Source organism: Delphinus delphis, chromosome 13 (assembly GCF_949987515.2).
Source record: "Delphinus delphis chromosome 13, mDelDel1.2, whole genome shotgun sequence".
In the NCBI taxonomy this organism is placed as follows: Eukaryota; Metazoa; Chordata; class Mammalia; order Artiodactyla; family Delphinidae; genus Delphinus; species Delphinus delphis.
In genome coordinates this window covers 49,575,506-49,603,490 of record NC_082695.1, presented here as the reverse complement: position 1 = coordinate 49,603,490, position 27,985 = coordinate 49,575,506, and the positions used below count along the sequence as shown (strand labels likewise).

At 38.4% G+C, this 27,985-nt stretch overlaps 1 protein-coding gene across 4 annotated transcripts in view; it reads right to left on the bottom strand.

Annotated features, from left to right (window-relative positions):
• MAPRE2 (microtubule associated protein RP/EB family member 2) overlaps positions 1 to 27,985 on the bottom strand; it is a 159,340-nt gene that overhangs the window by 24,830 nt on the left and 106,525 nt on the right. For all 4 annotated transcript variants that reach the window (XM_060028893.1, XM_060028892.1, XM_060028891.1 and 1 more), the window contains 2 exons: positions 12,970 to 13,115; positions 9,886 to 10,099 (listed from right to left, as the gene is read on the bottom strand). In XM_060028893.1, coding sequence (XP_059884876.1) covers positions 9,886 to 10,099; positions 12,970 to 13,115 — 360 coding nt within the window. The remainder of the gene's footprint in view (positions 1 to 9,885; positions 10,100 to 12,969; positions 13,116 to 27,985) is intronic.

Here is a 27,985-nt window from a genome sequence, read left to right as displayed (position 1 = left end):
GTTTGATCCCTGGTCCGAGAAGATCCCACATGCCGCGGAGCAAGTAAGCCCGTGCGCCACAACTACTGAGCCTGCGCTCTAGAGCCTGCGAGCTACAACTACTGAGGCCGGCGTGCCTACAGCCCATGCTCCGCAACAAGAGAAGCCACCGCAATGAGAAGCCCATGCACCACAACGAAGAGTAGTCCCCGCTCACGGCAACTAGAGAAAGCCCATGTGCAGCAACAAAGACCCAACGCAGCCAAAAATAAATAAGTAAATTTATTTTTAAAAAACCCTTAAAAAAATAAAAAATAAATAAAAATTATTGCTCTTTAAAAAAATAAATGCCATTTGAATAGAACAGCATGTGCTGTTTCAAACCTTTACAACAGTGGTCGCCAACTTTTTTGGCACCAGGGACCGGTTCCGTGGAAGACAATTTTTCCACGGACTGGGGGAGGGGGGGATGGTTTAGCAGTAATGTGACACTGGGGAGTGATGGGGAGCGGCTGTAAATACAGATGAAGCTTCGCCTGCCTGCCGCTCGCCTGCCGCTCACCTCCTGCTGTGCAGCCCGGTTCCTAACAGGCCACGGACTGCTACCAGTCTGTGGCCCGGGGGTTGGGGACCCCTGCTTTATAACACTGGAGGGCCTTTTATTTCCTCCATTCAGTATGCAATTTGAATTTCGTTTGTGAAAATTTACGCGGTTCAGTATAGTGTGGGGAGCAGATAAGAACATAACATAAGACCATATCCATGATATTTGAGAGGGGCAATATAATAATATAATGGTTAGAGAGCATCGGGCTCTGGAATCACAGGGTTCCCTATTTCCAGTGTGTGACCCTGATAAGTTGCTGAACCTCTCTGTGCCTCAGTTTCCTCAACTTTAAAATAGGGGTGTAATGGGAACTCTCTACCATTTAGGATTGTTGTGAAGCTAAACTGAGCTAACACAGGCTAAGTGTTTAGAACAATAGCTGGCATTTAGTATGTATTCAATACTTGCTCCCTCTATATTTGATGACTCCCTCTACATTTTAAATGTTTTCCTTTTCCCTAACTTCCATTAAAAATTCTATTCATATTAGATTTAGATTTTGAGAGTTACACAACAATAACACCACAACATTTTGTAGGTTTTGATCTCCAAGCTTGAAAAAATTCCGATTTAAAAAAAAACGAAACTCTGACATATTTTGATCCCCCAAAGCCAAAACAATTAAAAATTATAAACTGAATTAGTAAATTGTCTGTCAAAGGTGCTGTTTCCTTAAGCAAACTCATTGTGATGGAAATGAAAAATGCAGGGCTCTTCCTTGGAAGAAGCCCTTGGCCTCTTACACAGGCACTGCCAGAAGATTCCTATCTGAAGCTCCTGAATTCTTCATGACTCTTTGCTCCTCTCTGTGCCCAATATTCCAAACTCATAGATACTCAGTCTCCTGGCAAGGCAGAGCACTGCTCATATGTGATGCTGTGGTTTTATCAGTGTTATAGATACGGAAATGCCGTTTTAATTATTCTTCGAGGAGAAAAGTATCCCAACGCCTATCTTATATATTTCACATACGATAGATGTGTAACTGGAGGAACAAAACCACCAATACCCCTCCTCTCCTTCTAGGGAGTAGGGAATGTCATCTAAGAATTTAATTAATTGGACCATCATAATTTTTTCCCATTTTCTCCAGGCCTACTTGTAGCTAAGGGTATAGCCATTAACTGGTATGCAGCTTAGCAATGGGATGGTTTCTCAACATGAACAGGCGAAGGGCATGCAATGCTGATATAGGGCAGGGACTGAGTGAAAGATACATTGTTCAGATAATAAGGAGACGTGCTAACACCTATTTGAAAAGAAGTCTTGTTAATTACGGGACTGGTAAGAAAAATGCATTTCTTCCTTGTTATGAGTTGATATTGCATGATCTTTTAAAATTAACATTGGATCCTTGAAGTAAGTAGGTATAGGGATAGTACAGTATGTGGTTAGGTGACTGGGGACTGTGAGACAGCAGTACCAGGCAGATATACACTGGGAAGTTGTAAGAATAAATAGCCCTGACTTCTCTTTGATGGAGAGATCATGAAGGGACCAGAAAGGTGGCACTGCCTGTGCCTATCCTAACAGGGTTCTGGAAAGTAAATGCCATTATGGACTGCTTAAGTCTAAAGAGAAGACATGGGAAATATTCATTTCTTAGAGTAAATGATAGCTTTGGGGTGAGACTAACATTTATGTTTAAAGGGTGGAGTTTCTCAAAAGATAAATGAAGATTTGCATCCTGGCAATAATAAGGAAAAAGGTCTTGTATAATGGTACAGGCTTGAGGCCAAGGTTAGAACCCTTGAGTGAAATATAGCTTTTTGAGTACTTTTTACTTGGACTCTGAGTTAATACCTGTTACATCAGAAACATCAACACTCTGCAGAGCAATATAACAAAATCCAGAGTCTCCATAACATCACAATGTCTAGGACACAATCCAAAATTACTCAGCATATGAAGAGTCAGGAAATGGTGGAATTAGCAGACAAGAACTTTAAAGCAGCTATCATAACCATTCCCAGTCAGGTAAAGTATGCTCATAATAAATGAAAGATAGGCAATCTCAAGAGAGAAAGAAAAAAAATTAAAACTGAAAAAAAAAAGTTGAAATTTAAAAAATGCTCAGTAGTAGAATGTAGATGACAGAGGAAGAAGAGGGCTAACTTGAAGATACATTAATAGAAACCATCTAAACAATAGAGAGAATACTGGAAAAAAATGAGCCTCAGGGACCTGAGGGATAATTTCAAAAGCTCTAACATATGGAAAAATGAAGTCCCAGAAAAATAGGATAGAGAGAATGGAGCTGAAAGAAACTTGACAAAATAATGGCTGAAAATCTCCCAAATGTGGTAAAAGACATAAACTTATAGATTTAAGAAGTCTAATGAACTCCAAAACAAGATAAGTTCAAAGAGAACATCATAGCCACACTACTGAAACCCACAGATAAAGAGTCTTGACTGCATCCAGAGAAAAACAACTTATCATTATAGGGGAAGGTGATTAGAATGAGTATGCATTTCTTATCTCTAGAGGTCACAGATAGTGGAAAGATATCTTTAACAGGAGGGAGGGAGGAATAAAAGATCAGTCTGAATTCTTTACCTAGGAAAATTTTCTTTAAGAATGAAGGCGAGGGGCTTCCCTGGTGGTGCAGTGGTTGAGAGTCCGCCTGCCGATGCAGGGGACACGGGTTCGTGCCCCGGTCCGGGAAGATTCCACATGCCGCGGAGCGGCTGCGCCCGTGAGCCATGGCCACTGAGTCTGCGCATACGGAGCCTGTGCTCCGCAACAGGAGAGGCCGCAACAGTGAGAGGCCCGCGTACCACAAAAAAAAAAAAAAAAAAAAATTGAAGGTGAGGTCTTCCCTGGTGGCACAGTGGTTAAGAATCCATCTGCCAATGCAGGTGACACAGGTTCAAGCCCTGGTCCAGGAAGATCCCACATGCCGCGGAGCAACTAAGCCTGTGCCTCACAACTGCTGAGCCTACGCTCTAGAGCCTGCGAGCCACAACTACTGAAGCCCGCGCTCTACAACAAGAGAAGCCACCGCAATGAGAGGCCCGTGCATTGCAAGGAAGAGTAGCCCCCGCTCACCGCAACTAGAGAAAGCCCGCACACAGCAATGAAGACCCAACGCAGCCATAAATAAATAAATAATTAATTAAATTTAAAAAAAAAGTGTACTTTGATGCACAGAAGTTTAAAAAACAAAAGAATGAAGGTGAAATAAAGACATTCATAGAAAAAGGAAAACTAAAAGAATTTGTTGCCATTGCACCTGCTCTACAAGAAATGCTGAAGAAAGTTATTCAGTCTCAAGAGAAATTAAATTAGTAGGGAACTCAGATGTTCAGGAATGAATGAAGAACACTGGAAATGGTAAAAATATGAAAAATAAATAAGTTTTTTCTCTTAATAGCTTTAAAATTCATATGACTATTTAAAGCAGCATTGCCTAATAGAAATATAATGGGAACCATGTAAGTAAATATTTTCTAGTAGCCACATTAAAAAAAATCTTGAGATGAATTTTAATATATATGCAAAATGTACACAATATATGCAAATTATAATTTCTATGTGTAATCAATATAAAAATTATTAACTAGTTTTATATTTTTTCCCATACCAAGTCTTCTAAATTCAGCACACATTGTGTACCTGCAGCACATTTCAAGGCAGAATAAGCACATTTCAAGTGCTCACAAGCCACGATATCAGACAGTGCTGATTTAAAACAAAAGTTATAACACTGCCTCGTGGGGTTTATAATGTAATACATATGACAGCCAAAACAAACGACAGTGGAGGGAAGGGTTGCCAGGGTTCCACATTTTACACGAAATATTAAGTACACTGTGAAAAGGTAAGAATATATATGGTAATCGTTAGAACAGCCACTGGAAAAGAAAATCAATGCAAAGCGGTACCGTTAAAAAGGCAATGGATAAATTAAGATGGAATGCTAAAAAATATTTTTAAAATTCAGAAGACAACAGGAAAAAAGAAACGGAGAAACAAAAAACAAAGGGGACAAGCAGAAAACAAATGATAGATCTAAATCCAACCAAATCAATAATTACATTAACAATGGACTGTACGCTCCAATGTCCAGAGATTATCAGAATGAATAAAAAATGCAAGACCCAATTACATGCTGTTTATAAGAGACACACTTTAAATATAAAGACAAAGATAGGTGGAAATTTACCTGTTATGGAGAAAGATACACCGCGCAAACAGTAAGCATAAGAAAGCTGGAGTGGCTATATTAATAATTAGATAAAATAGACTTCAAGACAAAGAGTATTACCAAAGATAAAGAGGGAAGCCTTATAAAATACAAAGGTCAATTCATCAGCATGACTCAACAATCAGAAATATCTATGCATCTAACAACAGAGCCCTAAATACAGGAAACAAAAATTGAGAGAATTAAAGGGACAAACCGGTAATTCCACAATAAATGTTAACACTCTCTTTGCAGCAATTGTTAGAATGAGACAACAACAACAAATCAGTAAAAACAGAGATGATCTGAATAACACCATCCACTACCTTGATACTGATATTTCTAAAACACCATACGACCAACAACTGCAGAATGCATATTCTTTTCAAGTGACATTGACCAAGGGAGACCACATTCTGGGCCAGAAAATCAAGATCAGAACAAGGATAAAAAACCCCACTGTAAACTGCTACATTGCATTGCTTCTCTTAAAAAAAACCCCCCAAAACCCCCAAACTTTTGGGGAAAGTAAAAGCAACTCTTCTTTCCGCAAAGGTGATAGGCGATGCTTACTTAAATTTCAGGTACTCAAAGAATATGCAAACACTGGTAAACAAATAAAATCAATAAACATAATCACTTTGTTAAGGTTGTACGAACAGCCTTAGAGAACCCAAAATTAAAGATAATTAAGAGTGAGAGTATTCATATACTCAATACAGTTTTTGAAAGTCGCTGTTAGGATTTATTTAAATCTCCATGTAGGAATTTAATTATGATCATTCAAATGCTTTATTCTATTCAATTCTAATTCTTAGGTTGCTTCCTTTTTGAAATCATTTTTCTAGTATTTCTACTAATCTTATTTTGAGGCTACAATGCCTAAAGGAAAGTCCCTAAGGAAAAGAGAAAGCTCAGAATCAATTTCCATAGCAACTCTAAATCCATCACACTATATTTGTATATGGGAGTTTGATTTCAATGCATTAATATATGTGGATTTGCAACATGTCTAAGCTGTGGTTGCTATAGGAACCGCAACCTCAAATTTCGTTTTAAGTTTAGTTAAGTGCTCACACATAAAAACTGATCCCGCTGACAGCTATCTCGAGTTGCAGATATGGCTCATAGCAATAAATCTATAAACATCATGACTCACGATGACATATGCACTTAATAGATATCTGTCATTATAAAAATGTGTATTTTAACATATGCTCCTTGTTGGGAGATCAAAAGCAATTCAAGATGCAATTCCTCAGGATGTAGATAGAATAAGACTTGCCAGGCAGCCATCCACCCTTAGCGACAGCCTCTGCTCACGCTGAAGCTTGTTACGGCCCAGGTAAGTCACCCAGACTTACACACAGACACGGGTTCACACAGACACGGGTTCTATGGCTTCTCTGAATCCACGGAATACTGGTGTCTATACTGAAATGGCAGAAAAATCTAGCACGTTTTATAGTCAGGACATGCAAATGACTTTTAATATTAGTTTAAGGATATATTTGGAGAGAGAGAAAGCCACTGCAAAATGAACCAAATATCCCAAAGCCAAAAGGAAAAAATAATTAAAGACCATCTCCTGTTTTCGATTACACCAGACGTTGCTTGTTTCCACTGATACAGACGATTAACGGCCAAGGCCTAGAGATGGGCACAGAAATTACTGCTGAATGCTACTGACCTGGCATCACTGGGAGATGACTGGCATAGATATGTGACTTTCCCAGACAGCTGACCCTCACCTCATCAAGCACTTTAATTTGTCTTAAATTTTGGATGGACACAATCAGACTTATGTACGACGAGGATGGTCTCGAATGGTTTCAGACCAGAGGCAGACAGGCTAGTTTAGAGACTGTAAAATAATTCATGGGAGAGATGATTATAAATAGAAAATTAAAATCTTAAGAATTAGAAGGGAACTCTGAGTGTATCGATTAGTACATGCTGGTGTCATACAGATCTTGAGGGCTACTGAGAGACACGGAGCTCTTTCATTCAGCAATAGAGATCTCAGGCTGCTGGACTATTTATAAGGTTTCATTAAGAGTTTTTGGCTCTTCTTTGACTGATGTTCACATTTTGTAGTGCTATCAGTATACTCCTTGCCCTAATAAGATACACGCTGAGAAACCATATCCCCATGTTTGTTATAATTATATCCAAGTCAAGAAAGAGCAAATAAAGGGGGGTCGAGAAGTACAAGTTTCCAGTTATAAACTAAATAGGTCATGCGGGTGTGAAGTACAGCATGGGGAATATAGTCAATAATATCGTATCAACTTTGTATGGTACAGATGGTAACTGGAATCATTGTGGTGATCATTTTGCAATGGGTACAAATGCCAAATCACTATGTTGTACACCTGAAACTAATACAATGTGGTGTGTCAATTAGATGTCAATTTTAAAAATAACTAAATATATATAAAAGAAAGAGCAAACAGACTCTGGGTAAGTATTCTAGGAACTCTCCCTTGTGGAAAGAGTAAAGTGTATGAATTTTACAGCACAGATTTTACAACACCTATTCTGACTTTTAGAAGACATTTTGACTTACACTTTCTTGGCTGTTTTCCCAAGAGTCGGATACATGACCTCCAGAAAAAAATGAGGTCTCATTATATTTATAGGAGCCTTTCTCCTATTATAGCTTTTAAAACAATGTTCTACATGTGATGTATACCTTGCTAGAATTTTTTCAGTATAGTTTTACTACCCCACCATGTCCAAGAGTCAGAACATGTCTCATAAAAAACCGTATGACTGGTTTGACTTCTGGAAATATCCTTCCTCCTTGATTAAGACCAATGAGGTAAACATGGTCGAGGTATCAGGAACACAAGCCTTGGCAATACTGTCTTCCAGAACATTAAAAACCAGATTTATGATCTGCTGACTTTAATGTGTTTCCTGAGCTTTGTCACCAGAGAAGTTAAGCTCTGGAAACAACGTATTTCTTTTCCAGGTTCATGGACATTCTTTCTATCAAAATGGCACAAGTTTCTCTGTGGCTTTTGTGAAAGACAGATGAGGGAATTCCTTGAAAATGAGGCCAAGGCAGCATAATGACAGTTCTGTTTGGGGGCGGGGTGGGGTTAGAATGGTTGGTGCCAATTTAAGGACACGTTATGACTGTAGAAGAAAAATGTTCTGAGGCCTGTCCGGTTCCACTGCTGAAAACTTGAAAAAGTAGCAGCTGAGTTTCAAGATGAATCTGTACATCATTAGCAGCTGCAGAAAAAGAGCTTGCGGTGAGAGCTACCAGCTGCTCTTGGTTTTCGTACCTTCCTGTCCCCCAACTCCATCTGCCTGTGTCTCCCCAGCTCTGAAGGAGACACACCACTCCCCTTCTCTATCCTGGTCCTAGAATAATGACACTTTCTGACAAAAGCTGAAGGCCTGTTTGAACTGCAATAAACTTTTGTTCCCCAAACTCCCTGTGGCTTCATTTTTACCCAAACTCTTCCCAGCACTTCTGTTCTGAAAAAAGGTAAACATTCCCTTTCCTCGCCAAACCTCTTTCGATGCCCTTGACCCCATTTTTTCCCTCCAGCCTCAGGGTCATTGTTCCACCAGTTTCCCCTCCTTTTTCCTATTATTCCTTCTCACGGACCTTTCTCCCATCTTACAAACCTGCTCCTTGTGCCGTGTCCTAAAAGCAAACAAAATCAAATCGAGGACAATACTGTTCTCTCCCCAAGCTTACTTCCTAAAGCAACTGTCAGCTTTTCCCCCGACACCAACAAAATGTTTTTATTTCCTCCACTTATTCTCCTGATTTGGAGAAGGTGGAATCTCCTCTCGCATCACTTTCACGTTTGTGTGTCATGCCCTTGTTCATAAGCCGCTGCCATCTAGGTGTATGGATTCAGCATTTCTACAGACCAATTCTCTAAAGAACTCTTAATCACCTCCCAGGAGCCAGATTTCTTTCTTTGGCCTATTTTCAGGCTTCATCCTATCTGATCTCTCCAACAATTAATACTCAGCGCTGTTGGTGATCCCTCTTTCTAAAAACGTCCTACTGTTTGTTCTCTGATGTTGAGCTGGTTTTTCCCCTGATGTTCCTCCTTTTCTCAGCTTCCTCTTTTTCCTCTTGCCTCTTAAATGTATGTATTCCCAAAGATCTGTGCTTCGTTTAAGCGTATTTATTCTATGGCGTTGAAGTTGGATTTTTATGCTGTCTCAGTTTCCTTTCTCCAATTCCTCAGCCCCCTCCTGGACCCATCATTCCACTGAGTGACCCCAAAGGACCCTTCCAGTCCTCGTTGTACTTGACTCCTCAGCAGATTTAGACACTGGTGACCGTTCTGCTCCCTTCCTTCTATTTCCCTGACACGTCATTCCTTCATTTCTTTCAATCTTTCTGGTGTCTTCCCTGGTCCTATGTAAGCCCTTCCTTTTCTACCAAAACATGAAATGTTCAAGTTCCTCAGGGACTCTACCCTTCTCACTGGGGACTCACTTCCAGCTTCAATTACCTGGATATGGAAGACTCACCAATGTTTACCTCTAGCCGACACTTCCTTGAGTTCCAGACACATGTCCACACAGTTTAGTATTAGTCTTGTTATAATCATTTCTAATAATTCTCATTGGAAGTTGGGCATAAATAAGGAATTTGCATTCTTACAGAATTAAGGCTGTTGACTTAACAAGTGTGAACACTGGTGTTCAGGATGGAAACACATGGTTTCTGAGGATTTCATCGTTTACCTCTGCAGTGTCACAGCTGATGTTTATACTAATGACCCTCATTGGACAAGAACACATTCTGCTTGGTAAAGTCTGTTTTCTACACAAGAATGTTTGTAATGTATTTTAGAAAGATTTTTCTCTAAAATAGTTAAAACATTTTTTAAAGTTCTAGGTATTTATCCTCAGTGACTTCACTTTGGGATGAAGTTGGCTAAGTGAGGTCTTGCTGAATGTCATCACATAGAAATTGGCACTGCCCACACAGGAGACAGGATGGCTATTTCATGAATTTCCTCTGAAGGATTATAGATGATGATCTATATTTAAAAGTGTAAATTGGTTCACAGTACGGCGCAGGAGGGCCTGTGAAAGTGACTCTAGGATTTCATTGTTACGGTACCTGCTGTCGGGGAGTTTGCATGGTGAGACTTCTTGGGCAGGTTGAAGATCTGTTCGCCGGGGTCGGGAGGAGGAATTGCATCTTGCCCTTGTCGTGCTTCTACGGGGTCATACTCCTTGCCATCGTAGTTAGCATCATAGAACTTCTTAAACCACTGAATAAAATCCAGGTTGTCCTGGAAACGCCCTTTCACGAGCTTTTCCACTGGAATTACCTGCAATATAAAATCACCTGGTGAGTCACGACCCTCAGCCTTGTTTGTATTGAATACAACTGAAGTGTTCCCTAAATATAACCTTACATCCGCAATTCATGTCTGCTGGCCTCTCCCCCAGTGTCTTAGCCAGTGGTACTCCAGAATTCATATAATTTTTCATTATATTAAAGAAAAATTAAAATGTCGTAGTTGGTTCTCTTGGAATATTTAATACATCTGAACAAACCACACGAAACAAGGAATACCCTGAGCTGTCAAGAGGGGCGAATCCTCTTCGTAGAATGTTTATTGCCAAAGCATATCCCCCCCAAAACATGGGTCTGGGATGTTGTGCTGTTTCAAGGTTGAAAGGTTTTCCTTATTTCTTTGTAACACTTGGTCTAGCTGTGTTGGAATAAGCTCTTAAAAGGACTGTAGCTCTTAGAGAGTACGAATGAATAAGACTCAAGTCAATGAAAACTCACACTAATCTAACGGTTCCTATGAAACAAAATGAGCTTTCATGGAGTGTCTTTACAATGTAGAGAGACAAGCATAAAATAAAAACAACTAACCACAATACAGGGCTCAGTAATTCATGGGTTAAACTGGAGCACAGTTAATGTGCCGGGGGGTACATGTCTTAAACAGGTTTCTTTTTGTATTTTGTAACTATCTTATCAAGACTGGGTGTAAATTAAGTGTTTTTAAAGGGCAGTCTAAAGAGCCAATCAGTATTCCCTTTCGAGGTCTTTCTTTTCATTGTACTATTTAAGTATTTTCATGTTTTCTGACTTATAAGTTTTGTTTATGCTGGTATTGTGATTGTTTTAGAAAGTGCCTTCTTGGAGCATAAGGCCCTTTAATTAACATGCTACTATATTTTGCTCTCTGCCAAACGTGAACATTTATAAACAGTTTTAGATGATGATGATGCATTAGCCATTCAAAGCAGGCACTTAACTTCTGTTGACTTAACTTAGCAATTCCTATCAAAATGAAAGTTCCGGGGTCATAAGTTCAAAATCTGAGGTGGCGAGGAAATATTTGCACATGTGCTTCCCACGTGCTGTCACAGGCTATGACAAACATGAACAGGGATCACTGTCTCTATACCAGGATCTTTGGGTAGAATCATAGCATATTAAGCTAGAGAGGCCAACAAAGGTCATAAAGGTCAGTGTTCCTCCAGTACAAGAATTTTATCTTCAAATTTCTTTTTTTCTTTTTTTGGGACACACCGTGGCTTGCAGGATCCCAGTTCCCTAACACAGGATTGAACCTGTGCCCTCGGCAGTGAAAGCTGGGAGTCCTAACCACTGGTCTGCCAGGGAATTCCCTATCTTCAAATTTCTTAACAATGGCTGACCCACTCTCTTGAGTGTACACTTCTACGGAGATATGGAGTCCCCAACTTTGTTACATAGCAAGTTCCGTCAATAAACCTATGAATGGGTGTTTCTTTCCTTTTTGATCTAGAAGCATGTATAGAAAAATGATACAGAAGTGTACAGAGAAGTGATGCTAATAAGGAAGAAGAATCTATATAACTCTGGTTTTGAATAAATACAGAAGGAGCTAATTGGAAATTAACCACAGCAAAGGATATCAAGTTGAAAAGGAGTCAAAAAATTAAAATGTTAAAGAGGATATATGTTTTGCAATAAAAATTGTGAGAAAATGAGAAGCCAAAATTTTCTTAATATTTTGATAAGAATGCTTTGATTTAGGAAGATATTAATCGCATAAATTAAAAAATATATACAGTTCAGCAAACTTTTCTTTCCTTTTTAACCTCTATCTCTTATAACCGAAAATTTAAATTTTTTTTTTTTTTTTTTTTTTTTTTTTTGCGGTACGCGGGCCTCTCACTGCTGTGGCCTCTCCCGTTGCGGAGCACAGGCTCCGGACGCGCAGGCTCAGTGGCCATGGCTCACGGGCCCAGCTGTTCCACGGCATGTGGGATCTTCTCGGACCGGGGCACGAACCCTTGCATCGGCAGGCAGACTCTCAACCACTGCGCCACCAGGGAAGCCCCCAAATTTAAATTTTTATTTCCATAGCCTATTTATTGCTACTATCTATGAAAAGAAAACTTTCTATTTCTCCCCTGCTGTTTTTTCTCTTTTCCCTTATTCAAAATTCATTTCTTTCCAAACTGTTCACTCCAAGAGCTATATCCTAAATAAAGACTATGAACGTAATATGTACTTGAATAGCAGGAAACATGCAGAGCCTGAAGGGGCTTCAGCAATAGTCCTCTATGGGGGAAAAAGGACTCTAGTCTAACTTCATTTGTATCACTCTAGAATAAAATTATGAAGTTCAAAGTGGGTGAAAGAATATTTTATGGACATTGAGTGAGAATCTGAGTGTATATACTGGACACTTTAACATGCAGTCCTCGCTTTAATTTCATAACCACAGGGAAGGGGGTTTTAGTCCCATTTTACAGATGGGTAAACTCAGACTCAAATAATTTAAATAACTTGCTCAAGTCATGGTGCTGGGATTCAAACCCGTGCCATTTCTACCGTACTATGCTATTTCTTCAAAGAAACAAAACACACAAAGAACCACAGTGGCATCTGGCAAAGATAAAGATTTCTCATCTGCAATGCTAATACAGAATAACAACATTTCAGCATTCATAATTTCTGTTAGCGTTTTTAGTCTAATGGCTACAAGTTTAGAAATCTCCTCAAATAAAAACCTCATGCAAATATGGGAAGTGAGGGTTGGTGCTTTATGCCCAGTACAGGACCCAACCTACTATAGTGATGTCAAGATATATCCCATTGACACATTTTTGGATGTTTGCATCTCTGCATAAAAACCATTTTAAGCAAAGACAATGCATTTTATGGAGGTACAAGTGTGTCTCCTACCTTATCAACATTCATTCGCTTAAACGATGCTTGCAGAAGCTTAAAATTGTGAATGTACTCATGTTCCAACTTCGCTTGAAATTTTACTTTCTTCAAACTAATGCAGCCAGGGAAGAGCATGTCCATGAACTGGCAGTAGGCTGCTCCTGGAAAGAGACAAGAAAAGGACCAGTGTGAGTCTGACTGTACCACGTGCGACTGAGGACTGCTGGGCAGGAGGGAGCTGGGAGCCCAGAGCCCTCAGCCCTCCTGCCGTGTGTGCTCCTCTCCTCATTGCACCCACATCTCCTCATCCACCAGGGGAGGGTGCTGGTGGGCAGGGACGTGCCTTGATGCAGCTCCTGCCACTTCCCCATCCCTAACCACTGTGGTACCGATGCTGTTCACCAGAGCATCACCAGATTCCACAAACAGTGAACAGAACTTCATTCTTCAACACCAAGGAAATCAGTATATGAACAACTCTTCTTAGCTTCTATCAGAAAAAAAAGGAACATATTTTTCCTTCCATCTAGCTGCTACTGGCTCCAAATCATTAAAATACATAAGAGAAAAATAGCAGAAAATTTCAACATGAGCAAACTACATGAAATATGGAGCTCAAAAAAATATGCATACGCCGCCCGAGCTGTTTTATGTCCACCCTGCAAAATGACTGAGGTGAAACCGTTTAACGAAGCCAACTAACACCAAAAACAGTTGTATACCAATTTAATTTCAGTCCAGAGCAATGAGGTTCCTATATTAACATGAAGGATGGAGACATGGAGACTCTGAAACTTACAGAAGTTCAGAGTCATGCTAGTTATGACTGAGAAATAAAAATAACAGACATGTTCAATGAGTTCCCTGAGGAAACAGTCATAGAAAAAAGGATATTAGTAAGTCTTTCATACATATATATATAACTTTTATGCAGAACTCTTAGATCATAACAATATCAACTAGAAAATCCCATACATATCGACTCACAAAGGCTAAAGGCATTTAGAAATTCCAAGCCAGAATGATTATTTTTCTTTTACAAGTAGGAAAAGCAATTGAGTGGTGAGAATGGAACAAATGGCCATTTCTGTGTTCTTTCTTTCTTTGCTTCTCCAGATCTCTTGGTCTGTTTCTGTAACGTGTCAACGATATGCCTTTCTGAACATAAAGGGTTCTCCTCCATCCTTTGGTATCAAGGTTTCTGTGGGGAGCCTTTCATTCTGTTTGGGCGACTCACCTTTACGCAGGAAGAGCCCACTTGGTCTCTTGTGTCAAATAGATGTTGAGCATCCTTTACTGAGATAGGAATCCCAGGAAAGAGGGAACCAGATATTAAGAATCTAAAGGCTGCTACAACAGGAAATGGTGGGGCAACTCATTATTTGTAGGCAAGAGTATAAAGTGATGAAATATAGGCCACAATAAACATTACCTCCAGAATCCTTATATCTGTGATGCTTTCCTTTAGATGCCAATACCCTAAGTACAAACTGGTACTTTTGTAGTCAAGCAGATGGGTTCTCTTAAAAACAAGACAAAATAAAACAAACCAAAACAAAAAACACTGGAGGAGGTGAGAGAAGCATCAATCTTGGGGGGCATTCTTACAGCCATCATCCAATTATTCAGGTCCTCCTTTTGAAGCGCCACCAGATGGAGCCAATACCAAAAGCCATTCAACATGATTTTTATACAGATGGGGGTGTCTACACACAAGTGTCTCATTACCTGCTCTTTAAAGAGTTATTTTCACTTTTGTAGTGGTTAGCATAAAATTTACTTATGGAGACACCGGCATCTATGTGTTCGTACAAATCCAGCAAGCAAATCTTCCAAAATTAAAAAGCAATAACAGCTTTTGAAACAAACAAAAAAAACCCCACCAAACTGGAATACAGAGCGTGAAGGAAGAAATGAAAAATCATCGCTGGTCTCATCATCCAGAGAAAACCACTGTTAATATTCTGGCATATAACATTCTATTTTTTAAAAAATTTAACAGACCATGGTTCCCTTTCTGGATCATTAAATATTCGCTACTGACATTTTTAATGGCCGTCTGATTTTTATATCATGCTTAGCAACTTTCCCAAGCCAAGATTACATAAATATTCATGTGTATTTTCCTTAAGTACTTTTATGGTCTCAAGTTTCACATTTACATTCTGAATAGACGTGGAATTTATTTTGGCCTATGATATAAAGGACGGTTCTAATTTTAGTTATTCCAAATGTTAGTGGAAATTTTTGGCTCCCCAGCATTTGGACACCTTCCTATCTGACTTGATGCACCAGGGCCCTGCCTCTCACCACAGTACCGAAAGTGGGCAGATATCCCTTTCCCAACACCCAGGGTAAGATGCAGGCCTGTGACCTAGGCTCTGCCTTTGGATGCTCTTGCCCGGGTCTCAGAGTCTTAAGGGAGTGAGTGAAACATGCAGGGATCATTAGAAGTTGGTCATGGTGGCAGCGGTGGGATCTAGCAGATGCTTCAGGAGCACAGCAGTATCCTAACCATCCTAGTCCAGTGGCTCAAGGGAGGATCTACTCCTAGTTTCTTCACATCTTTTGGATGCTGTCACCTTCTGAGCTTGGTTCCCCACTGACTGTGAGAGCTGCCCAATGTGATTTCTGTAAATCTGTCTCTGCTTAAACTTGCCAGAATTATTTTCTGCTATTTTCAACCACAATTGCTGACTGATAAAATTAGCTAGGTGTTGAACACCATAATTTCATAGATAATCTATACTTTTCCCACTGAGGAATCACTAATTTTACTCTCTCTCTGACTTTCCAAATACATGCATTTAAAGTGTCTTCAAGGTTTTTTTTTGGGGGGGGGGCAGGTCCTGTCCCCATGATAGTTTCACAGTCTTCATTATTTAAATACATATATAATATGTATTACTATCTGTAGAATAATTTCTCCTCTCCTTTTTCTCAAAATTTTCTTAAATTCTGTCATGCATTCGTTCTTTCCATTATAATTTTGAATTATAATGGCATGAAGAAACTAGATCTTCATTCATGGCATGAAGAAACTAGATCTTAAAAATTTAGTCATTTATTGAGATAGCCTCATCCACCAGAGGGCAGACAGCAGAAGCAAGAAGAACTACAATCCAGCAGCCTGTGGAAAGAAAACCACATTGACAGAAAGACAGACAAAATGAAAAGACAGAGGGCTACGTACCAGATGAAGGAACAAGATAAAACCCCAGAAAAACAATTAAACGAAGTGGAGATAAACAACCTTCCAGAAAAATAGTTCAGAATAATGATAGTAAAGATGATCCAGGACCTAGGGAAAAGAATGGAGGCAAAGATGGAGAAAATGAAAGAAAGGTTTAACAAAGACCTAGAAGAATTAAAGAACAAACAAAGAGAGATGAACAATACAATAACTGAAATGAAAGATACACTAGAAGGAATCAATAGCAGAATAACTGAGGCAGAAGAATGGATAAGTGTCCTGGAAGACAGAATGGTGGAATACACTGCCACAGAACAGAAAAAGGAAAAATAATGAAAAGAAATGAAGACAGCCTAAGAGACCTCTGGGACAATATTAAATGCACCAACATTCACATTGTAGGGGTCCCAGAAGGAGAAGAGAGAGAGAAAGGACCAGAGAAAATATATGAAGAGATGATAGTTGAAAACATCACTAACATGGGAAAGGAAATAGCCACCCAAGTCCAGGAAGTGCAGAGTCCCAGGCAGGATAAAGCCAAGGAGAAATACAACGAGACACATAGTAATAAAATTGACAAAAATTAAAGACAAAGAAAAATTATTAAAAGCAACAAGGGAAAAACAACAAATAACATATAAGGGAACTCCCATAACGTTAACAGCTGATTTCTCAGCAGAAATTCTGCAAGCCAGAAGGGAGTGGCATGATATATTTAAAGTGATGAAAGGGAAGAACCTACAACCAAGATTACTCTACCCAGCAAGGATCTCATTCAGGTTCAACAGAGAAATCAAAAGCTTTACAGACAAGCAAAAGCTAAGAGAATTCAGCACCACCAAACCAGCTCTACAACAAATGCTAAAGGAACTTCTCTAAGTGGGAAACACAAGAGAAGAAAAGGACCTACAAAAAACTAACCCAAAACATTTAAGAAAATGGTAGCAGGAATATACATATCGATAATTACCTTAAATGTGAATGAATTAAATGCTCCAACCAAAAGACACAGGCTCACTGAATGGATACAAAAACAAAACCCATATATATGCTGTCTATAAGACACCCACTTCGGACCCAGGGACAAATACAGACTGAAAGTGAGGGGACGGAAAAGATATTCCATGCAAATAGAAATGAAAAGAAAGCTGGAGTAGCAATACTCATATCAGATAAAATAGACTTTAAAATAAAGAATGTTACAAGAGACAAAGAAGGACACTACTAATGATCAAAGGATCAATTCAAGAAGAGGATAAAACAATTATAAATATATATGCACCCAATATAGGAGCAGCTCAATACATAAGGCAACTGCTAACAGCTATAAAAGAGGAAATCGACAGTAACACAGTAATAGTGGGGGACTTTAACACCTCACTTACACCAACAGACAGATAATTCAGAAGAAAATTAATAAGGAAACACAAGCTTTAAATGACACAATGGACCAGATAGATTTAACTCATATTTATAGGACATTCCATCCAAAAACAGCAGATTACACTTTCTTCTCAAGTGCACATGTAACATTCTCTAGGAGAACGTACACACATCTTGGGTCACAAATCAAGCCTCAGTAAACTGAAGAAAACTGAAATCATATCAAGTATCTTTTCTGACCACAGCGCTATGAGGTTAGAAATCAATTACAGGGAAAAATAACATAAAAAACACAAACACATGGAGGCTAAACAATACGTTACTAAATAACCAAGAGATCACTAAAGAAATCAAAGAGGAAATAAAAAAATACCTAGAGACAAATGACAATGAAAACACGATGACCCAAAACCTATGGGATGCAGCAAAAGCAGTTCTAAGAGGGAAGTTTATAGCAATACAATCCTACCTCAAGAAAGAAGGAAAATCTCAAATAAACAATCTAACCGTACACCTAAAGGAAGTAGAGAAAAAAGAACAAACAAAACCCAAAGTTAGTAGAAGGAAAGAATCATAAAGATCAGAGCAGAAATAAATGAAATAGAAACAGAAAACAATAGCAAAGATCAATAAAACTAAAAGCTGGTTCTTTGAGAAGATAAACAAAATTGATAAACCTTTAGCCAGACTCATCAGGAAAAAGAGGGAGAGGACTCAAATCAATAAACTTAGAAAAGAAAAAGGAGAAGTTACAACAGACAACACAGAAATACAAAGCATCGTAAGAGACTACTACAAGCAACACTAAGCCAATAAAATGGACAACCTGGAAGACACGAACAAACTCTTAGAAAGGTATAACCTTCCAAGACTGAACCAGGAAGAAACAGAAAACATGAACAGACCAATCACAAGTAATGAAATTGAAACCATGATTAAAAACCTTCCAACAAACAAAACTCCAGTACCAGATGGCTCCACAGGTGAATTCTACCCAACATTTAAAGAGCTAATACCCATCCTTCTCAAACTCTTCCAAAAAACTGCAGACGAAGGAACACTCCCAAACTCATTCTACAAGGTCACCATCACCCTGATATCAAAACCAGACAAAGATACTACAAAAAAAAGAAAATTACAGACCAATATCACTGATGAATATAGATGCAAAAATCCTCAACAAAATACCAGCAAACAGAATCCAAATACACATTAAAAGGATCATACACCATGAATAAGTGGGATTTATTCCAGGGATACAAGGATTCTTCAATATACGCAAATCAATCAATGTGATACACCATATTAACAAACTGAAGAATAAAAACCATATGATCATCTCAGTAGATGCAGAAAAAGCTTTTGACAAAATTCAACACCCATTTATGATAATAACTCCCCAGAAAGTGGGCACAGAGGGAACCTACCTCAACATAATCAAGGCCATATACGACAAACCCACAGCAAACATCATTCTCAATGGTGAAAAACTGAAAGCATTTCCTCTAAGATCAGGAAAAGACAAGGATGTCCACTCTCACCACTATTATTCAACATAGTTTTGGAAGTCCTAGCCACAGCAATCAGAGAAGAAAAAGAAATAAAAGGAATACAAATTGGAAAAGAAGAAATAAAACTGTCACTGTTTGCACATGACATGATACTATACATAGACAATCCTAAAGGTGCCACCAGAAAACTACTAGAGCTAATCAATGAATCTGGTAAAGTTGCAGGATACAAAATTAATGCACAGAAATCTCTTGCATTCCTATACACTAACAACAAAAGATCAGAAAGAGAAATTAAGGAAACAATCCCATTCACCATTGCAACAAAAAGAATAAAATACCTAGGAATAAATCCACCTAAGGAGGTAAAAGACCTCTACTAGAAAACTATAAGACACTGATGAAAGAAATCAAAGATGACACAGATGGAGAGACACATACCATGTTCTTGCACTGGAAGAATCAATATTGTGAAAATGACTATACTACCCAAAGCAATCTACGGATTCAATGCAACCCCTATCAAATTACCAATGGCATTTTTTACAGAACTAGAACAAAAAATCTTAAAATTTGTATGGAGACACAAAAGACCCCGAAGAGCCAAAGCAGTCTTGAGGGGAAAAAACGGAGCCGGAGGAATCAGACTCCCTGACTTCAGACTATATTACAAAGCTACAGTAATCAAGACAATATGGTACTGGCAGAAAAACAGAAATGTAGATCAATGGAACAGGATTGAAAGCTCAGAATAAACTCATGCACATATGGTCACCTTATCTTTGATAAAAGAGGCAAGAATATACAATGGAGAAAAGACAGCCTCTTCAATAAGTAGTGCTGGAAAAACTGGACAGCTACATGTAAAAGAATTAAATCAGAACACTCCCTAACACCATACACAAAAATAAACTCAAAATGGATTCAAGACCTAAAAGTAAGACCGGACACTATAAAACTCTTAAAGGAAAACATAGGAAGAACACTCTGACATAAATCACAGCAAGATCTCTTTTGACCCACCTCCTAGACTAATGGAAATAAATACAAAAATAAACAAATGGGACCTAATGAAACTTAAAAGCTTTTGCACAGCAAAGGAAACTATAAACAAGATGAAAGACAATGCTCAGAATGGGAGAAAATATTTGCAAATGAATCAACAGACAAAGGATTAATCTCCAAAGTATATAAACAGCTCAGGCAGCTCAATATTAAAAAAACAAACAATGCAATCAATAAATGGACAGAAGATCTACACAGACATTTCTCAAAAGAAGACATACAGATGGCCAAGAGGCACATGAAAAGATGCTCAACATCACTAATTATTAGAGAAATGCATATCCAAACTACAATGAGGTATCACCTCACAGCAGTTAGAATGGGCATCATAGAAAATCTACAAACAACAAATGCTGGAGAGGGTGTGGAGAAAAGGGAACCCTCTTGCACTGTTGGTGGGAATGTAAATTGATAGTAGCCATTATAGAGAACAGTATGGAGGTTCCTCAAAAAACTAAAATAGAATCATCGAATGACCTAGCAATCCCACTACTGGGCATATATCCTGAGAAAACCATAATTCAAAATGACACATGCACCCCAATGTTCATTGCAGCTCTATTTACAATAGCCAGGTCATGGAAGCAACCTAAATGCCCATCAACAGACGAATGGATAAAGATGTGGTACATATATACAATGGAATATTACTCAGCCATGAAAAGGAATGAAATGGGGTCATTTGCAGAGATGTGGATGGACCTAGAGACTGTCATACAGATTGAAGTAAGTCAGAAAGAGATAAAGTAATATCGAATATTAACACATATATGTGAAATCTAGAAAAATGGTACAGATGAACCAGTTTACAAGGCAGAGACAGAGATGTAGAGACAGAGATGTAGAGATAGAGACAGAGATGTAGAGAACAAACGTATGGACACCAAGGCGGGGAAAGCGGGGTCGGCAGGGGGTGGTGGGATGAATTGGGAGGTTGGGCTTGACATATATACACTAATATGTATAAAATAGATAACTAAGAAGAACCTGCTGTTTAAAAAAATAAATTCAAAAAAATTTAATCATTTATTATGTAATGATAGAGGTTTATTGAAATATAATTCATATACCATAAAGTTCAATCTTTTAAAGTTTATAATTCAGTGGTTTTTAATATATTCACAGAATCATGCACCTATCACCACTCTCTAATTCCAGAAGATTCTCATTAGCCCCCCCCCCCCCAAACAAACCCCATACATATTAGCAGCCACTCTTGATTCTCTCCTCCCACCGGACCCTGGTAACCACTAATCTATTTTCTGTCTCTACAGATTTACTTATTTTGGCCATTTCATATAAATGCAATCATAAAATACGTGGCCTTTGTGTCTAGTTTCACTCACTTAGCAAAATCTTTCCCAGGTTCATCCATGTTGTGGCACATATCAGAATGTCATATTCCTTTTTATGGCTGAATAATATTCCATTGTATGAATGTAACACATTTTATTGATTGACTCATCAGTTGATGAACATTTGAGTTGTTTTCACTCTGGGGCTATTATTAGCAATGCTGCTATAAACATTCATGCAGATGATTTTGTGTGAACCTAATTTTCAATTCTCTTGGGATATACCTAGGAGTGGAAAATGGTACCACTGTGTTTTAACATTTTGAGGAACCGCCAGACTGTTTTCCAAAGCAAGTGCTCCATTTCACACTCCCACCAGCAACATATGAGGGTTCAAGTTTCTCCAGATCTTCACCAACACTTGTGTTTTTGATTCTAGCCATCCTAGTGTGTGTAAATTTTGATTTGATTTCCCTAATGGCTAATGATGTTGAACACCTTTTTCATATGCTTTTTTACCATTTGTATAACTTCTTTGGAGAAATGTTTATGCAAATCCTTTGCCCATTTTTAAAGTGGGTTAAATGCCTTTTTGTTGGTGAGTTATTAAGAGTTCTTTCTACATTTCGGATACAGGTCGCTTATCAGATATCTGATTTGCAAATATCTTCTCCTGTTCTGTGGACTGTCTTTTTCTTGATGGTATCCTTTGAAGCACAAAACTTTTTCATTTTGATGAAAACTTTATCCATTTTTTCTTTTGTTACTTGGCTTTCGTCACATCTAAGAAACCACTGCGTAATCCAAATGCATAATGATTTCACTTACATTTCTTCTAAAAGTTGTACAGTTTAGTTCTTACATTAAGGTCAATGATCCATTTTCAGTTATTTCTTCTATATGGTGTGAGGTTTGGATCCAAACTTCATTATTTTGCATGTGACCATTCAGTTATCCCAGCACCATTTAATTATCTTGGCACTCTTGTTAAAATCAATTCATTATAAATATATGGGTTTATTTCTGGACTCTCAGTTCTATTCCATCTATACACCTATCCTTGGGCCAGTAACACTGTCTTGATTACTGCAGGTCTGTAGTCAGTTTTGAAATCAAAAGTAGAAGTCCTGGAACTTTGTTCTTCCATTTGAAGATTGTTTCAGCTATTCTGGGTCCCACGAATTTACCTATTAATCTCAGAATCAGCTTGTCAATTTGTGTAAAAAGGTAGTTGACTACGTCTGCATCTCTATTCCTGCCCTGCAAAAAGGTTCATCTGTACCATTTTTCTAGATTCAACACAGACACGGGGTGGGAGGGAAGGGGCGAATGGGATGAATTGGGAGATAGGAATTGACATATATACACTACCATGTGTAAAACAGATAGCTAGTGGGAACCTGCGGTATAGCACAGGGAGCTCAGCTTGCTGCTCTGTGGTGATCTAGATGGCTGGGATGGGGGGTGGGGTGGGAGGGAGGTCCAAGAAGGAGGGGATATATGTATACATATAGCTGATTCACTTTGTTGTACAGCAGACACTAACACAACATTGTAAAGCAACTATACCCCAATTAAAAAAAGAAAAAGAAAAAAAACACAGAATGTTCTTTGTGGGGAAAAAAAAAAGTATGAGATTTTGACAGGGACTGAATTGAATCTAGAGATTAATCTGGGGAGTACTGCCATCTTAACAACATAAAGTTTTCCAATCCACGAACATGAGATATCTTTCCACTTAAGTTCCTCCAATGATATTTTAAAGTTTTTAGTATATAAGTCTTATACTTCTTTGTTAAATTTATTCCTATTGTATTCTCTTTAATGCTACTTTAAGTGGAATTGTACTCTTAATTTTATTTTTGGATAGTTAATTAATGTTAATAAGGTTGATTTTGGGGTACTGATCTTGTATCCACCAACCCTGCTTAACTGACTTATTAGTCGTAATAGTTTTTTGTAGGTTCCTTAGGATTTCTACATACAAGATCATGGCTCTGCAAACAGAGATAGTTTTACTTCTTTCTTTCTAAGCTGAATGCCTCATTTCTTTTTCTTGCCCAATTGCCCTGGCCAGAACCTCTAGTAAAATGTTGAATAGAAGTGCCAGGAGTGGACATCCTGTCCCGTTCCTTGTCTTAGTGCGGAAGCATCTATTCACTGCTAAGTATAATAGCTATGGGTTTTTCATAGATAGCATTATTATCACACTGAGGAAGTTTCCTTCTATTCCTAGTTTTAGTGTTTTTAATCATGAAAGGGTATTGAATTTTGTCAAATGCTTCTTTAAATATCCACTGAGAGTATCATGTGGCTTTTGTCCTTTATTCTATTAATATGGTGTATAACACTGATTGCTTTTCATATGTTAAGACAACCTTGCATTAATCCTGTTTGATCATGGTGCATAATCCTTTTTATATGTTGCTGAATTTATTCTGCTAGTATTTTGTTGAGGATTTTTACGTCTATATTCATGAGAGATACTGGTCTATAATTTTTTTGTGATGTCTTTGTTTGTTTGTTTGTTTTGGGCCACTCTGTGCCACATGTGGGATCTTAGTTCCCTAACCAGGGATCGAGCCCATGCCACCTGCATTGGAAGCACGGAGTCTTAACCAATGGACCGCCAGGGAAGTCCCTGGTTTTGTTATCAGGGTAATATTGGCCTCACAGAATGAGCTGTAAAGTGTTCCCCTCTCTTTTGCTTTTTGGAAGAGTTTTTAAAGGATTGGTGTTAGTTTTTCTTTAAATATTTGGTAGAATTCACCATTAAGTTATTTGGGTCTGGGCTTTTCTTTGTGGAAATTTGTATTGCAATTACTAATTCAATCTCTTGTTTTATAGGTCTATTCAGAATTTCTATTTAAGTAGTTTATGTCTTTCTAGGTATTTATCCATTTCATCTAGATTAGTGAAAATTATTGATTTTTAAACATTTACTTCTATTGTTACAGAGTTATTACTCATGAGTGCTAATAAATTTTCAGTTATGTCTCTGGTTTTCTAGGGCGAAATCAATGCAGAAAGTAATGCCTTTGTTATACCATATATACATGTATATGGTATACAAAAAATATGTACTAACTACCTTTCCAACCACCATGGAGATAATAAAAATGGTTTCCTTCTTTGATTAATATGATCAGTCATAATCATTGATTTCCTAATGTTGAATCATCTTTGCATTCTTAGACTAAGTCCTACTTGGTAATGTTTACAAAGTCTTCATTACAGTGCTGGTTTAGATTTGCACACTCATAAGTGAGACTGTGTGCAACATTTATTGTGTGCTTTTGTCTTATTTTCTTATGGCTCTTTTAAGTTTAAAAAATAAATATAAAATATGGGAGGGACTTCCCTGGTGGTGCAGTGGTTGGGAATCCGCCTGCCAATGCATGGGACACAGGTTCGAGCCCTGGTCCGGGAAGATCCCACAAGCCGTGGAGCAACTAAGCCCATGTGCCACAACTACTGAGCCTGCGCTCTAGAGTCCGTGAGCCACAACTACTGAGCCTGCATACCACAACTACTGAAGCCCACGCGCCTAGAGCCCGTGCTCCGCAACAGGAAAAGCCACCACAATGAGAAGCCCACACACCGCAATGAAGAGTAGCCCCCACACACCGCAACTAGAGAAAGCCTGCACGCAGCAACGAAGACCCAACGCAGCCAAAAATACATAAATAAGTAAATAAATAAATAAATTTTAAAAAATTAAATAAAAACTTGAGTGCTAAAGTTAAAAAAAATTTTGATTAGAATCCTAACTGCACAACTTGCTACCTGTATGTCCTGGGCTTTTCACACCTTCCCTATGCATTTCAGAGCCCCATGAGCATCAAATAAGCTGACTAATTTTTTCAATAAACAATGAAGAAAGGGTGGATCACATTAAGATTTCCAGTAAATGGTATGTTATATGATCATTTAGGTATAATATCGTATGCCATCTTCTAGAGTCAAAGGAGCCTCTGAGAATTTTTAAGAATTATCTTATTGACTTTGTGAACTATGCTAAAGATTTCTTGCTATTGCCTCTGGTTATGTCCATTTGGGTATTTTCAACTTCCATTCCTCAAATATCTAGTGCTTAAAGAGACATCAGGAAAAGGATACCTTGACATTAATTTTTGCTACTAAGAACATCATCAGTGGTTCTTGCAGAGCAGGAAACCACACTCAGGCATAACCTGAACAAGGCTGCCATGTTCTGATTCCCATCAAAGGTTGACCCGCCACCTCTTCTCTGGATCACGTCTCCCCTCCCATTCTCGTTGATGTCATTCCTGCAACTATCCTCACTCTCTCTTGCAATGTCAATTTCTTTCCATATGGACTGTTCTTAACATGTGCAAACATGCTCTAGTATCATGTGACTGACAAAATAAGATTAAAAAGCTTCCTTAACTCCACATGATCCATTAGCTATTATGCTATTTATCTCCTCCTATACACAGCAAAACTTGACAAAACTGTCTATTTCCATTGTTTCAGCTACCATTCAAATCAGTTCTGTTGTCTTCCAATCTTACCCTGTTCTGGTCAAGGCCACCAATAGCTTCTCTGTTACTGAATCTAACAGTCACTTTTCTTTCTTCATCCAACTCAACCTCTGAATAGTATTTGGCTCTGGTGACCACTCCCTCCTTGAAATTCTGTATTTTATTCCTTAATTAGACAAAATGGGTACCAACTAACTTGAAAATTCAGGAATCACTGCCATTGTCCTGAAAGTCTAGCCAGCCACAAATTAGAATGCTCCTCATTGAGAGGTGTAGAGATTTTGGGGTCATTTCATTAATCTCGCAATAATGTGGGCCTACATTTTACACAGATCCCACTTTCATCGAATTATGCCAAGGCTGCCGTTATTCATGTACTGCCCCTTGCTAAGGATTCCACAGTGGTTCCTATGAAACCACTACAAAATCCAAACTCCTTCCCTGGACTGCAGTGTCCTGTGACCAGGCCTCTGTCCACCTCTCCCTGGAAGCTCCTTTCATACTGGCTTCCTTCTTACTCCATGTTCTTGCTATTCAGATCAAGGCTTGGACGTCACTTCCCCAGAGAGGTCCTTCCTGACCATGCCATCTGAAGTCACCCTCCAGTTACTCTACCACCTCATCTAGTTTTACGTCTGGTATTTTACTGTTAACTCATATGTTGGTTTGTGGTTTACTGCCCCCCTCACTGGGATGTAGGTTTCAAGAGAGTCTGCACTTTAATCGATCTTGGTCCCCTCTGTATCCAAGCCTTTACTGCAGTACCTGCCATAGTGTGGGCTTCAATAAACATCCGGTTAATGAATGGAGGTCTACAAGTTGTGTAGCAGTTGAACCACAACAAGGGATGGTAAATGATAAAATTCTAATGTTACCAAAGTCCCAAATATGAGGTATTCCTGGAAGAGTTGCTACATATTCTTTTAAAAATTGATGGGGTATGAATACATTAAAAACAGAACAAAATAAAACAAGCAAACAAAAACCTAACCAAAACAAGAGCCACTCTGGAAATCAGTCTTCAGTAAAGTGAAAAATAAGCTTCAAAAGGCAAAATATTAGATATCACACCAAAGTAAAAGCATTCCAAATTGTAGGATGTTGTGTTCACCAAGAGATCAACTATGATGGGCTATGCTCTAAGCCTATCAGCTCAAGGTGCTACTGCAGTTATGAAGGTCAGCAAGATTCTGGAAATAATCAGGAAATGAGTAGAAAAAGGGAAAAGCTTCTGTCTTTGTACAGTGCCATGCTATGCCTGTGCCTATAGTCCTAAGGATGGTTTCAGTTGTTATACATCAAAAGTGACATAATGGAGCTGAAAAACTTGGGGATAGGAATCTAAAAGGAACAGTTGGGGCACTGTATAAAGGCAGAACTCAAAAATGAATCTCCACACTCAAAAGATTTGAGGATGTATGATTTCCGTGTATGAAATCATGAAAAGCAGGAGAAGACAAATCATCTCATTTTTAGCAGATCCCAGGACCTCAGGAGAAGAATATCAGGATAAACTGACATTTTTAAAAGGAAAATTTCAGATAACAAAAGGGAAAGGAAATATGACTTTATAAGTTTATGGACTGCATTATGCCAAGAAATATAAGAAATGAAAACACCTACATTTGTATAAAATCTATTAAAGCTTCCATATCTATTTTAAACATTCTGAACCCCACAGAGATAAGTATTTTTAATTATCATCATCCTATTTTAGAGACTTGGGAACAGGCTCAGAAAGTCATTCAGCTAACAAAAGTAACAAAAGTAGAATTTACACTCTGTTCTGAACTCCAGTTAAAATTTTTTTTTCTTCTTCTCTATGCTGCTTCTAGGGATTATAAAATTTTAGGGTTCAAAGAGAGTTTAGAAAATTTGCTAGATTAGAATTTTATAAGGAGTCACAAAGGAAACTGCAAGAGAACATATGAACCTTTCAGACTGACAGGAGGAGTGTCAGCCATACGTTTCCTCCTCATAGAACAATCCTGGGCTAGACAGATAGCTCATTAATCTGCTCCAAGGTCATGGTTTTATATTTTAGTATATATACTCATAATAACTTTATTTTACATATAT